The sequence below is a fragment of the Indicator indicator genome, chromosome 2 (genome assembly GCF_027791375.1).
Source record: "Indicator indicator isolate 239-I01 chromosome 2, UM_Iind_1.1, whole genome shotgun sequence".
Lineage (NCBI taxonomy): Eukaryota > Metazoa > Chordata > Aves > Piciformes > Indicatoridae > Indicator > Indicator indicator.
The window spans coordinates 35,426,114-35,441,779 of NC_072011.1; the positions used below are offsets into that span (position 1 = coordinate 35,426,114).

The window sequence follows — 15,666 nt, forward strand, 5'->3', positions numbered from 1 at the left end:
TCATCCTGCAGCACCAAACACAACAGGTGCTAATTTTTAAACTTTTTCAAGCTGAGCACTATTTTTCATCTTGAATCAAGACCAGTAATGTTTTCCCAGTTACATTTTCAAAGGTATCAAAACATACTGCCATAGTGGTTGCAGCAGTCAGTAGCCCCAATTAGAGACTCAATGATTAAATCTTTTCAGTAAGTAAACATTAATTACAGAGGTATTGCTGTGAACCAAGCCCATTGTCTAAAGGAAGCACGTGTCTTGCCAAATTAAAAGTCTTTGCATAAGAACATATTTTTATAATGGATTTGAATTGCTGCCATGTAAGTTATTAAAATCATGTCTTCCTGCTTCAAGTTTGTACCAACACACAAAAAAAATGATAAACATGCAGTATTATGTAGCATCATTTAGAAAATAATGTGTAAAAAACCCATTCAGTATCTTATATTAAAGCATTTACACTGCATAGGCATTCATATAAGGATATAGTGTAATAAAACTCATCAAATATACAAGCATGCAGTAGTTGCCTTATATTCATAGTTCTAGAAATGACCACATATTGATTTCCTCAAATATAAACTGGATTATCCAAAATAGATTTTGCAGCCACTCCTCTTGGCAGTGGCAAACTATGTTGTCATGTGCATTGCAGATACTGACCTATATAACAGGCCTAAGCTATGCCGCTGTATTGTACACATCTGTGATAAATACTGTGTTTTGAAATAGGAAGGATAATGAGAAGTTATCCATTCTTCTCACAGTAGAACTTAGAGACTACGCAGTGCTTGGACAAAATATATAAGCATATTTATTTGTATTCTCCTTAGAGAGTAACACTGCAACCTTGCCACATATCTAGCTACTGCATAAGCTGGCCATGCAGTTTTCAAAATAAGTTTAGACATATTTTTCTATTTAATATTTTATTCCTTCAGAAGAGGTATAGTAGTAAACTTACACAATAGATGTTCTTTTTATTCTGCAAACTTTATGAAAGACTCTTGCTACTTTTAGACTGTGTAGGGAAGTAGAATGCAGTGCCAAAGTCACACTCAGAGATTTAAAATGTCTTTGCAGACAGGTCTTCTTTCTTCATTTTCTCTTTTGAAAGTGGTGGTGTTGTATACGATGGCAGCTTGGACCATCTTAACCGTCACAAGACGACAGTGCTCAGATTAGACCTTCTCTGTGGCCGAATGCCACCTGAAGGGTAACGTTGAGGTCAGGTGGCTTGAAGTTTTCTGCAGTTTTGATGTTCTTGTTATTGCCTAGCTCAGCAGCTTAACCTGGTGTGCAACTCCAGGACAACAGTGAACAAAATACCTGGAGGCAAGTGTTGTCTTAGCTGTGTAAGGTTTGCAAAATTTGGCTGCAGAACTTGATACAGGTTTTGGATACGCCAAGGCAAAATTGGATTGAGGAGAGTGACTTAAAACCCTTTCCCCGTTTCTCCAGTAGAGCCTGCATTCTGTTTTTGCCCTGACTCCCCTTGTCCTCATACATAGTAATTTGTGTGTCTTTAAACAACATGTGCATGTACTTCCTTCTGAGCATTTCAGGTAAAGCTAGTGGAAACAACCTTGTAGGATGTTACAGCACCAATGATGAAAGTTGCAGGGATTCATCCCAGCGTACAAGGCAGCAAGGGATTCAGAAACAGCATGAAGGAAATAGCTTGAAAAGGAAAAAGACAAGAGGTAGGGGGTATATAACAGAAACATTTGCCAGTGAAAAAGGGGAATGAGGAAAGAGACAATTGAGGCAGTGGTTGCTGTTCAGAGAGAAACGTTGCCCTTTGTTTTTTAAAAAAAGTGAGCTTTGGCACTATGTGGAAATGAGAAGGCGAGTAGATGGCTTTGGTATGTGCTATCAGAAACTGTTACATTAATATACTTCTGTGCTGTGGCCAGGAGCTTACTTTAGTATTTCATTATTCTGAGTCTCTTTATGCATGTGTATTCCTGTTTTCTAGTAAAGGCTGTGTGTCCCTTTCCAGAAAGAGCTGTACTATCTCCCGTCAGTTTTATTTAACAGTGGGACAGCAGTGGAACAAGTCACTGTACTCTGGCACAAGCTCTTCTGGCACAGATACTCATTTTTCCTTTCAGTCTGTGTCATTGTGTGCATGTCTGAGAAGCCTCTGTATTTGGAATGTGATATAAGGACATTTTGCATCTGAAATGGATATGGGGGCATGTGATTGCTTTTATTGTTTAAACTGACACTTGGAAAATGGCCTTACAGTTTCTTTTAGTAGGCTTGCTTTGCTGCCACAGATACTGCTTTTCTGCCTTTCTCCAGATTTGTTCACTAAGATTTCTGTGGTGACATCTGAAGACACGAATGCTATGAGAAGTGACTATTTTTTTATGATTATTTGGCAATAGGGTCTGTATAAATATACACAGAACCCCGTTCTTTTTTCCTACCTTTTAAGCTGTATACATCCATAGCTGGACATAAAACTTTCAATGCTGAAACCTTTGTACAACACATCAAAGCTAGTGGTTCACATTTCTGTTGTATTAAGAGGAGCAGTTTAGATGTGGGGACTAATGTAACAGTGTTTTGGTTTATAAACATAAACTTCATTAATCTGAGTTATTGTGCTAGCCTCTCATTCTTTTTCCAATTACATATATATTTTAGTGGTGTTTTTTTTTTTTTATGTTGTCAAAATAAGAATGTGTTCTGGTTTTGGCCGTGACTTTTTTAATATTTGTACTAGGTTCTTTGAGTTCCTCACTGAATCTGTCATTCATTTTTCTTTACACATGGAAAATTCTTCTAATCTAGTTTGCAAATGTCTTTGAAGAATATGGAAATTGTTAAAAGCAGATGTCACAGCTGTTGAGTATAGTGAGAAGGTGGAAAACATTTCTCTTGAGAAGTCTGACAGTTTGCCACAAACAATGTAGTACTAAGCTATGAGCCCCAAGCTCCCACATGTATGCACAACCTTTTGAGAATTAATAGAAGTTGAATGCCTAAGATCTTTGCCTTTTCTAAAAACCTTATAAGCTCTATTTCTAGTAGCAACCTGGGCTATTCCTTGAAAAGAGGAGACAGTGCATTTTCCATTTTTACCTGCCTCTTCCACCACTCTGTGCTGTGGCCAGGAGCTTACTTCAGTATTTCATTATTCTGAGTCTCTTTATGCATGCGTATTCCTGTTTTCTAGTAAAGGCTGTGTGTCCCTTCCCAGAAAGAGAAGTGAAGAAGTGAATTGAATTCCTAAAGAAAAAGAGTGCTTGACCACTCACATTTTCAAGCTATCACATTTCAGTCATTACAAATCTGCTTGTATGGTAAAGAATGGTTTACACTAGAACAAGGCTGGCAGAAGACGTATTTATATCACTAGAAGAACTTCTGTCTCATTTAAATTTTGCTAAATGTTCTCCTCTCTGCTATTTTTTCTTCCAGATTTTGTATGTCGCTCCAGGTGAAAAATTATGTGAGGCACCAGGAATTATGTGTTTGACCTCCTTTATTATGCTTTCTCTCATAACATAATAGGTGAGGGATCTCTTAAAAGGCAAAAGCATATTGAGTGGCCAGCAGTTTTCAGCAGCAACTAAAAGTATTTTGTTTTCTTTGCTCCTCAGGTAATGACAAGTGAAAACCTGGACTGGGTTGCTGAAGAAGCAGGAGATGGTTAGGAGAACAGCCCTCTGACTTTTAGAAAGAGACAGCTGTTTCCTCCAGAAGTATCTGGTTTCTCTGTCAAGTTTCAAGAAAAATATCAAATACATGTACAGTGTCAGCTGAAGAAATACAAATAAGGAATAGTGTGGAGTAATTGAATACTGAAGAAATCCATTTGGAAAGATTTGTCAGCAAACAACATATTTGCAAATGGATTTCAACAAAATTATGTTCCACACACTTCCATTTGAAGAGTTTATAATTTTATAGGTTACATGTTGTCTGGCTTAAGTAACACTATGTATAATGGTGCATGCATTTAATTTTAAAAATGAAGATTCCTCCCCCCCATTAAATTCCCCATTAAGTCACTCAAAGTTATATATGAAAGCAATTCTAGCTTTTAAGTAATTTATGAACTCTATATAATTAGCAGATTTTGGTTTTGGTTTTTTTTGAGTGTGAATAATTTGTCAATTTTGATTGCTTGATACTTGTACCTAGTTTATTAGGAGTTCAGAATGGTATCTGACAGACTGGACTGTATTTGTATATTGAGATATCATATGCAAATGCTGTATATGACATGAAATGTGCAGGCATGGGCTATGTTGTAAATCCTAATACTGCACTAGAAACTTCTAATGTACAAAGAAGGACCTCGTTTCAAATACAGCTTTACTTTTCAGTACCTGCTGCATAGATAACTGATGGGCTTTTATTCATGGTGATTTTTCTCTGTTAAGTTGGTAATTCACTCATACAAAGGAGAGCAAGGGGGATGCATAAGAAAGACAGGATTTTGTGAGGGAAGGAACAAATTGAGAAAGTAGCTCAGAGCATTTGGGTCAGCATCCCATCCATTAACTCAGTCTGATTCAAATTTTCATGTCTGTAGCAATTTTTGCTCCTTCTTTTCTACCCTTGTTACATTTTATGTTGATGCAGGAGGGACAGATACTACTATGTGTGATGCAATGCCCGCTGGATGTTCCCACAACATCACTGCAACACATAAAATCTCTATTATTCACATTTGTGGCCATGCAAGGCCACAAGGAACATAAAACAATCCTCTCAGTCATTTTATTATATTTTGTTCTATTTTCTAGCCTGAATCAGCCATCAGCCTTATATCTATTCTTAAAGGGAAAATTATCATATTCATTTTGCAGGATTAAAAAGGTTTATTGAGTCGTCCTGTAAAATTGCAGTGTAGACTTTGTTGTGAACAAAACAGAGCTCTCATCTGACTATAGCAAAATAATTTACAGAGAGGAATTGAGTTGTGCTCTTAAAATACTGATTTTTAACAAGATTTTCAGAACAGGTTCCAGTAGTTCGATTTTTGTCCTATGTGTATTTTGAATTTATAGAAAACCTAACAGTGTTTTAATGCACTTGTAGCATATATGTATGGAACAGAAGTAGGTTTTTGTGAAAATCCAATTTAAGTTATGGTGTTGAACCATTCAATACAGCTGTATTCTTCATTCAGATTCTTTGTAAAATCCTTTCAAACACACGATTCTAACAGACTTTTTCTTTGAAGCCTAGGCAGAGCTAATCCAAACAGGGGATGCAATAGAACACTCCACTGTATTCTGAGACTGCGATTTATCTGCTGACTGGCATCCACAGAGTGTAAAGCATGTGAGTTCTTTTTTTCTTGTCTAAACTATTTTGAACGAGGTCTCTTTTACATGCTAGTTTGGCAAGCTTCTAAGGCATTTGTGCAAAGTGATGATGCAAGAGCAAGATTCAACATTGAAAAATTCACAAATAACATCCGGTAGTAATTAAGTGAAAAACTACAGCTAAGAAAAGCAATCAGCCTACAGTATCAGCTGGGCTACTATACTCTGCAGTGTTAAAAGTGAAATATTTTTACTGGTGCCTTCAACTCAGAGGTATCATTGTGAAGTTTAAATACACCAAGGATTCATTCCGTTTTTTTACATAGATTGAATTGGCTGAACAGTGATTAAAACACCGTGGATGTATATGTAGAGGAAAGACAGCAGTGGAAGAAAAATGCAGTGCCAGTAATTTCCATCTGGAAACATACGATACACGTAGTCAGTATTTCTCTATTAAAACTAAGAGTTAATTTTGAAGTCCAAGCCAGTTTTAAGATAATTTAGCACTCTATAAGTCTATTCTCAGGAATTAAGTGCATGATAGCGATATTTATAAAGGACTTCAGTTTGAAGAACTGGAATAGCCAGCTGATGTCTGTGATATTTTCAATATGGACACACTAAAGTCACAAAAAAACCCTTATAAATTCTTTGTCTGGGTTTCTGCTTAGATTAGGGTTAAATAGCAGGTAACATTCCCACAGAACTTAGTTGTTCTTAGTTTTTCTGTATGTAAAACTCAACAAAGTAGTAGAATTTAGGTAGTACAGTCAATAATGGGTAGGCCGTAAAAGCAGTATCTTAAGACCCTTTTAATTTGTTTCTCAAGCTCTTCTCTGAACCACCACCACCACCAGAGCCTGGATTTATTGGAAGGGACATGTGGCCCTGTATTGTGTAAAATATTGTACAGCACAACCTCAGTTTCAAAGATGGCATTTTTTGTTTCCCCCCAGAAAAAGCTGAGGAGGAAAACATTGGTCAAAACCTTAAATCTGTTCCTGTCAAGCCACAGCTATGGCTGTTGTACTGTGTTACATATTGCATGCTTTCCTGGTATTCAAGTAGAAGGTGAGAGCAGCTGTAGGTACTAGGTCATGCTTCAGGCAGAAAAAATGTTAGCTGGCCCAAAGCAACTTGAAACTTTACATAAAAGATTTGTAAAGTAGTTACTGCATGATTTTTAAGCTTCACCCTATATTTACAGGAATTTCTGTGGTTATGCTTTTGATATCAGCCAGGTCTTCAAGAAATTCAGATTTTATTTATTTTTACATGTTGGTAGTACAGAATAATTCAACTACCCTGTGGATTAGTTGATAAGGAAGACAGGAGAAACTTGTGAAATTTAGTTCTAGAACTGGGCTTGGATAAAAATGCTCAGGTTTAGATGTCCCTGTGGTTTGATCTAATATATCCCATTCAATTTTTGTCTTTTTGTGACTCTAGTTTTAGGTACTAATCTGTAAACATCACAATAGGTAGTCTTCTTACTCAGGAAGTTTGCTGTATGCCTCAGTACTAGATCCAAGATCTTTAGCAGGACTTCACATGAGGAACAGTTAAACAAAATCTTATACGAATAAGGCACTAGTAAATGTTTGCAGCAAACAACAATTACAGTCTACATTCTTTAAGAATAAAGCTGTCCTGTTTAGGAAATTGCCTTTAATATGACAGAGTTACCGCCAGTTAGAAGGGGGTTAGAGAAAGTGCATCTTTTGGATTATGTCTGTGAGAAACCACTCAATGCAAATCCTTGTTAAGCCTGGAAATAGCCTGTGCAATGGTGATACTCTGGAGAGCTAAAGCAAGAGGAAACTGGTCTAGATTCTGATCCCTACTAAACCAATGTGAAATCACTGTAATACATTTGCTCCAGGCTTACTAACATTGGTGGAGGGATCTGAAGCAGGAATTGAGGCTACTATGGCAAATCTAGTTAAACAGTGACAGTAATTCAAACCAAATAATTGGCTGTAATCCCCTTATACAGCTTCAAGCAGAATCTGATATTTTTTGATTTCCTACTTAATGAAGTCCAAAGATGCACTTTGTCTTTTGGCTAGTGGGACAGACCAAAGCCTTCTGTACTACTTTGGAGCTGCTGCCATTCTAAACAGTTATTAAAATATCAATCCATACTTTATACCAAATGAAACTTGAGTCTGCCAGTCCATTTGTAGTATGGCTGACTGCTATTTAACATTAGAAGTTGTTCAAAAACCCCTGAAACTCCTCCATTTATACAACAAGAACATACTGCTACTTCTAAAATTAATATTACATATCAGCTCTTTCGAGGGGGTCATTGAAGCACCCTAATTTGTTTTCCAAGCCAATAAGAATGCATTTGTAAACTCATTAATCTGGATAATACTCATGACACTATTTCCCTTGGATCTGTCCAGTAATACTATTACATCTGAATCATTCATGTGGCATATTAAATGGAAGGGCAGTGGTAATTCCACAGTCTGATTTCATCACTAACTCTTGCTTTGTAAACAGACATGTTAGCTTTATCATCTGACAAATTTCTGTTCTACTCAGATCCTCCAATATTTGTACTAGATGTCATTTAAAAAACTTAACACATTTCAACTATTCATGATGCAAGTGGGAAAATTTACACCGATCCATTCTTGTATATTATTGCCATCAGGTGCTACAATTAATAGCTCTGGACAGTGGGGTTTTTTTGTTTGTTTGAGTTTTTTTGGATCTTGTGTAGGGACCTCAGAAAATTTCAAATATCTCAACTAATCTTTAAAAATGTGGTTAGTTTTTTGTTTGATTGTTTTTTTTTTTTAGCTTCCACTCATAAGACTTAATGCACTGGTAGCATAATTTGTCTGAAATTTACACCACAGATTAATATGGACTAATATTTATTTCTTTAACAAAACAAAAAAACCCCAGTAAGTAAGTTAAATGCTAAGGATCTCTGTCCCATACTTGCTATATATATTCTAAATTATATACAGAAGCAAGAAAGTACATAAAGTTCTCTTCACAAATATATTTCCTTCATAGCAACTTGGGATTTTTTTTTTTTTAAGATATTTCTTTCTTGTATGACTGTCAGAATACATGCTTTCATATATGTGTGAGGGGAGGATAATAAATGACGTATGTTCATCTGATTATTAGAAAATACCTAGCATTTGAGATGTGCACAATTTTATCTGTAAAACCTGACAAATTTTTGGTTACGTCATTAGGGTGATGCAAATCTTGGCAACTGCAAAAAAACCAAACATTCTTTGTCAAAAGTGTGCCTTTTGCAGTCATAACTAGTTTTGTGGTGTGCCTCTAGCTGGCAATTTGAAATTGTGCATGTGTTATACCTGATTAGAATTTCCTAAGCTGTGCTTACTTCAAATGAAATGTTAATTTTTTTTTTGAAGTTGTAAATGAAACCTGTGGTTTGAAAGTCAAGGTGGGTTTTCAGCTTGTTCTTAAAGCAGTACATTTGGAGATGGTTGGTTTTCCATGCCTTTTTGCCCACTGCTTTTGAAGTGTGCCTTCATTAATGTACAGCCAGGTGAGAGAAGTCTGCATTTTGGAAAAAAGTTCTGTGAATATTTAACAAAATGCAGAATGCAGCTTGCTTTCATGGTCATATTTCTTCAAAAGAAGCAGAGGGATGGTAGTGAAACATTTTTATTATGAAACTAATCTATTACAGCTCTAACTGGAGAAAATTCTATTGTCAAACATTTATTTTTTCAAAGAGCAAATTCACACTTGTATAAAACAGTTGCCTGTTTGCGCAACTGAATTGTGTTTGTAGAGGCACACCAATAACACCAACTGAAACTGTAGTCTAAATGAAGACATCACATTTCTGGTTGTGCTGATGTACTCACCTACATGAATGACATTTTAACAAAAATGGCCATTTCTCTATTATTTTTTTCAAATAAGAGTTAGGAAAGAAAAAACGTCCAAGTGTAAAATAAAACAAAATTTCTATGCCACCATTTGACAATAATTATTACATGAATTGGCATAACTCAACCTTCCTAAAAAGCAACATTTGATTTTTATGGAAGCATTGGTTTGATAATAAGTCATCACACAATTACTGATTCAGATTTGCTAAATGTTTAACTTGAGGAAGAAATTTTCTGGAAAAAAAAATGAAAAAAAAAAAAGTCAGTCCTAGGTCAGAATTTTTTCATTGTTAGCTGAAATATCTATAATTAGAAAGAACTGTTGTGTTGAAAGGAATCCACAATACTTTGATAAAAAAATCCATTTATCTGGGAGACTTTAGGGATTCTGATTAATCTGATGAGGCCAACCCCAATCCCTTAAAACCTTCACATACTTTTAGGAGATGAATTAATTACCAGTCATGTAACTCTAATGTATTTTAAGGCTAGTTAGAAGACATGGAATAGTGATAGTCAAACTAATGGCTCAAAACTAGAAAGTATTTGCATGACTGAGTATTTATTTAAAGGAAATGATTTATACGGGTGAAATTTTACTTATTCCTTTATGTTTTCTAGTACAGTAAACCTACCATATACTTGTATGTCACTAGTAAGTGATCATAGAATGCCATTTCACAGCCTGAACCTTGGTTTTGCATCAACGTTCCTTCTAGCCAGGATGGCAATTAGGGAAAGTCTTAAAATTGAAATAGAAAAATTGACATATGCTGTTAAATTCAAACAGGGAACATTAAAATTAACATGGAAGAGAGAAATGACATTCAGTGTCAGAAGTAAAAATTTGAAAGTCTTAAATAGTTCAATATAGAGAACATAGGTTAGACAGTTTTTATATAAGTGTGCTTTTTCCTAAAAACAACCCCCAAACTTTTTTCTTTTTCTGTAAGTCTTTTGTTTTTAAATATGAAAGAAGGCTACACTCCAATGTAATTCTTCATTGCCATACTAAACAGTAAGATAGTCTTTCTAATTCACGTTGCTCATGGCAGTCTTATTTGATGTTGCTTTATTAAGTTTGTGATTAAAGCAGTTTGGGATTTTTGTTGGTTGTAAACTTTTGGCATAATGTGAATACCAGTCCCTTTCAAAAACAGCTTTGAGTTGCTTAATGATGCTTGTTCTGTTCCCCACGTCTGCTTGGTTGATTACGAGGCCAGCTCCAGCATTCTGCGTAAAAGCATTTCCTACCCAATCAAAATTACCTACAAGTAAAGGCAGGAATATACAATGAGTTTCTAACTTAAAAAGATCCCACAAACAATGATCCCTCTAAAAGCAAACATGCATGACACAGCATCATTTTCCCACAGCCTACCTGGGCAATGACAGAAGAGGTTTTCTATACTAGCAGGAATGAAAAAACTCCAGTACATACCAGCGTGTAGTACGGATAATTTCATAAAATATATTTTTTTATATATTCAAAACTAACTTGATCTTCCTTTTGCGCATATTGTATTATTACTACATTTACTTTCCTCGTTGGCCTTTTTAGTGCCGAGAATGTTTATACAGAAAAACCGTAAGTATTTCAATTTAAAGTATATGCAATGGAGAGTGCTTTCTCCTTAAATGCAGAGCCAAACCAGCAGATCTTCTACAGGTTACCTGTTAATACATACTATTTCAGGAAAGAAGCAGGTTTTACTTGTTTATGTCACTTATTATCACCTCTGCTGAAATCTAAGGTAATGAATGAGCATTTCAAATCCTGGTGACTGAAAGGCAAAGAGGATAAATTGGATTGATGGAAAATAGGTAAACCAAAGTGCTTTCGTGTTTTTGGTTTGTTTGTTTGTTTGTTTGTTTTTGTTTTTGTTTTTGTTTTTTTACCAGGACTATATCTATTTAAGTTGTACAACATATGCAGTACTTCAATACTTTGGAAAAAAGATGCTGTTATGAGAGGTCATCTTTTAAAATAGTATCTTAACATACAAAAAATATGAAGGTATCTGAGAAATTACTACCCTTCCTTTCAGCATCATTTCAGCTACTTCAGCAGAAAATGTTAAGAATACCAAACTTATACAGAATGATAAATTAAAGCCTCACCATAAAGGACATTTCCTTCTATGCTTTCAAGTAAAAGATATAACAGGTCCTTAACATGCATTTGCATTATTTTCACACAGTTTTGATGATTTCTTTCTCTTAATTACATATATATATATGTATCTATAGATAGATAGATAGATAGATAGATAGATAGATAGATAGATATGTATCTATGAATGTAAGGAAAGGAAAAAAACCAAACAACTCAGCTGAGAACCATGCTGTGTAGAAAAGCTGTAGGTTACTGAAATTTGAGCTGGATAAAGGAAGGAGTTTAAAATGAAGTGAGAAAAAAACATTGGAGGGACACTCATAAAATATTTGGGAGATGAGAGAGGAACAAGGTACACTGTGAAATGAAAAATAAGATTTGGATTGATTAAGAGAGGTGTGAATGTTTAGAGCCCATCAAGGTGGGCTTTTCAGAGTAGCTCTTGGTTGTATCTCTGTGCTGTTTGGGATTCTCCATTATTTGTGTGCATGGGCATGCTTCTGGGTTGCAGTCTTTGTCCTCCCTCACTGCCTCTGCAATCATAGGCTTTAAGCTCTTTGAATTAATTCAAGGTGAGGAAATAAGCGACTACAGCATCAAGCTGCAACATATTACAATGAAGGTTTTCTATCTTGACTTTATAAATTCTCATGAGGTACTTTTTCATTTGGTAGTGTTTTTCTGATCCTGCAGCTCATGTATAGCTCAAGCAGTCAGATTTTTTTCAAAAGGTAGTTTTCAGCCTGAATTCAATGAGCATTGGACGGATCATGAACTTCTGTTCTGCTAGATGCCATGTAGTGACTTCAATTAAATACACCTTTAACTGAAAATACCAATTAGATATGTACCTAATGTTAGGAAGGTGTCAGAAATGTCATTACAGCAAATGGAATAAGACTTCAAAGGCGAAGATGAAAGGCATTTGCAGTTATTTACCAGGACTTTAGTACTAACATGGGAAATGGAGAAGAGTCTATCTTCATTGGATTACAGGAACAAGAGAATGTGTAAATAGTCCAATTTATTCCTGTTTTCATGAAATATGTTACATTTGTGGGTTTGGTCTGTTTTTAAATACTGAAAGCTGGACATTGCTTTTGAAAAACTGATTCATAGGGAAAGAAAGAGTTTTTAAATGAGGCTCAAAGCTCAAGCTTTCTCCAGATTCCCAAAGCGGTGTGATTGTTTTAATTTAACAAGCATATCAGCTGTAGATTCTTCATTTACAAATGGATGTTATTTCAGGCTTTTGGCTACAAACTAAAGTTTTTTGAGATGTTGTTACTTACCAATGTATGCAGCTCCATCAGTCACCATATATTTGTTACGATTTAATTTGGGAAGGGAAGTGTTCTTCTGTTCTTTAAGAAAGCATGCACTCTCTTCCTCAAGATCAAAAAATTTCTGCCATAAAATCAAATGGAGTGCAGGTTAATGAGAACTGTTTTGTAACAGACAGAAAAAATGTGGTCTATTCTCTACTCTTTATTGAAAATGAGTTAGTGCTACAGAACAGCTTGAGGTTTTTAAAGCCAAGCATTAATTTTAATAAAACACCACACAGTATATCTTACTACATTCTCATAGTTTGGGATGTTGACTATGCCATTTGGAACTATACGAAGCATATGGCTACTGCATATTAAAAGCAATACAGTGCTAGGTAGTAAAGGATGGGAAACGAACAAACACACACACTCCCCTCCACCAGGCAATGTGCTCTGCATTATAAGAGACAGGACCTTCTCTCTAGCTCATTTCCTCATTCATCAAGGAACACTGGAGTTTGGAATGTGCTTCAGAATCCAGATTGGCATTACACACTGCATAGTTTCCAAAAGGAAATTTCCTGATTTCAGGAAGTTAGAGACTTCTCAGAATTAAATCTGATATGGTGAGGTCAGATTTACCAGACAACAAGAGGAAAATGCATCTGTTTTACCCTAATGGGTGAAATCTGAGTTAGATCTTATAATATTTTTATTTTTAAATTTTGGGGCTATATGCACTCTTTGTCTGTTTCAATGCCAGAAAAAAAAAAAAAAGAAAAGATTCCTAGTACAATGGTTTGAAGTAAACCACTTGACTGTTGCAAAATGTGTTGATAGTGATTACCAGGAACAGAAGCTTTAGGGTTTATACCTAAAAGCACTTCTTCCTTCTTAAGTGTGTATAAATACAAAAATATCTCCTCTTAATGATCTGTCTTAATCATTACAGTTTGGGTTTCCATGGAGAACTCTCCTCTCAGTTCTAAACAGGCTTATCTGCAGTTAGCATTACCAAGCCTAATTAAAATGGTAGAGTAGCCTAGAGCTACTCTAACATATTATTGCTGTGGGCTGTGTCAGAACTTCTCTTTTCCTCATTGGAAAATATATTTGGGTAAGTTTTATGTTGTACCAAAACTACCCGGAAGACCTCCATGTCAAATATCAAGGCTAGTTCGGGCTCCTAGTGATTCCAGCACTGAGGAGAGTCTCTGTTCTTGGACTTAAAGCCCCTGCTCCTGGTGATGAAAATTTATTTGAGCTGAAGCTGGTTTTTAGTTGATTGGAAATAAAATTCAGAGGGCTTGTGTTTTTTCAGTGCCCCAGGACTGGATGGTACTGCAGTGCAGTTTTATGGTTGATAACTATCACAAAGTTGTTCCCTTAAGCAGTATCTGAATTTTGTATGTCATTGCATAGTTGCTTACCTGTACCCAGCATTGCTATCTTTATTGTTATCAAATTATTTTTTTTAATGAGTAGCAGAATGCCAAAGACAGGGTTTGGTGCTATGTTGTGGGTTTTTTGTTTTCTTTTTTTTTTTTAATTTAAAAACAAGAACAACCCAAACTGTTTGACCCATTGCTTTATCAAGGCATTAAAAAAATTATTTTATGTAAAACTGTAGCATCTGTCCTTTAAATATGATTTATGATGTATGTTCCTGTCTAAGTTGCATGGAGAAATCATACCTTTAATTACAGATTTTTAACGTCACTACCAATTACAGGTTTTAAATTAGAACAAATCATCTTAGCATCTGTAAAGGAAACTTTACTAGACATTAGGGGACTTGATCTTAGACAAGACCAAGACTACAGCTGTGTGCTGAGGAACTGCTCTACGAACATGGACCCACAACAGCAAGTATTCACTTAGCAAGCCAGAGATGGATCTGAGTCTTTCTAAAAGGGCATTGAATTTTTGGGTGTCCATCAAGGGTACTCACAGTAACTCTTCACAGGGATGTCGAAGATACTGTGTGACTAATACTGTACAGAATAGTCTAAAATTGGCAAATTATCACAGAATCATAGAATTGTTTTGATCATTGAGTCCAACTGTCAACCTAAGACCATTATGGCCATTAAACCATGTCCTGAAGTGCCATGTCCACACATTTCTTGAACACCCTCAGGGATGGTGACTCCAACGCCTGACCAGTCTTTCCATAAGGAAATTTTACCTAATATCCAATCTAAACCTTCTTGGCACAATTTCAGGCCATTTCCTCTTGTCCTATCAAGAAGAGACTGACCCCCACCCCACTTCAACCTCCTTTCAGGTAGTTGTGGAGAGCCTCCTCTTCTCCAGACTAAACAATCCCAGTTCCCTCAGCTGCTCCTCAGAAGACCTGTTCTCTACACTCTTCACCAGCTTTATTCTTCTCTGGACACAGTCCAGCACCTCAATGTTGCTCTTGTAGTGAGAAGCCCAATACTGAACACAGTACTCAAGGTGTGGCCTCACCAGTGCTGAGTACAGGGACATGATCAGTTCCTACTCCTGGCTATACTGTTTCTGATTCAGGCCAGGATCCTGTTGGCCTTCTGGGCCACCTGGGCACACAGAATCACAGAATTAACCAGGTTGGAAAAGACCTTCAAGATCATCAAGTCCAACCTATCATTCAACACCATCTAATCAACTAAACCACGGCACTAAGTGCCACATCCAGTCTTATTTGAAACACTTCCAGGGACAGTGACTCCACCACCTCGCTGGCCAATCACTCATTCTGTGAAGAATTTCTTCCTAACATCCAGCCCAAACCTCCCCTGGTGCAGCTTGAGACTGTGTCCTCTCCTTCTGTCACTGGGTGCCTGGGAGAGGAGACCAACCCCCACCTGGCTACAGCCTCCCTTCAAGCCTTCAGTTGTAGACAGCAATAAGGTCTCCCTTGAGCCTCCCCCTCTCCAGGCTAAACCACCCCAGCTCCCTCAGCCGCTCTCACAAGGCTTGTGCTCCAGACCCCTCACCAGCTTTGTTGCCCTTCTCTGGACACATTCAAGCATCTCAACATCTTTTTTAAACTGAGGGTCCCAGAACTGGACACAGTACTCAAGTTGTGGCCTAACCACTGCTGA

The 15,666-nt window shown here is 36.4% G+C and overlaps 1 protein-coding gene across 1 annotated transcript in view; it reads right to left on the reverse strand.

Moving 5' to 3' along the window:
- Positions 1-10,222: 10,222 nt before the first annotated feature.
- PLD5 (phospholipase D family member 5) overlaps positions 10,223-15,666 on the reverse strand; it is a 199,177-nt gene continuing 193,733 nt past the window's right edge. The window contains 2 exon segments of the mRNA XM_054397880.1: positions 10,223-10,458; positions 12,599-12,713. Of these exon segments, the coding sequence (XP_054253855.1) occupies positions 10,223-10,458; positions 12,599-12,713 (351 nt within the window).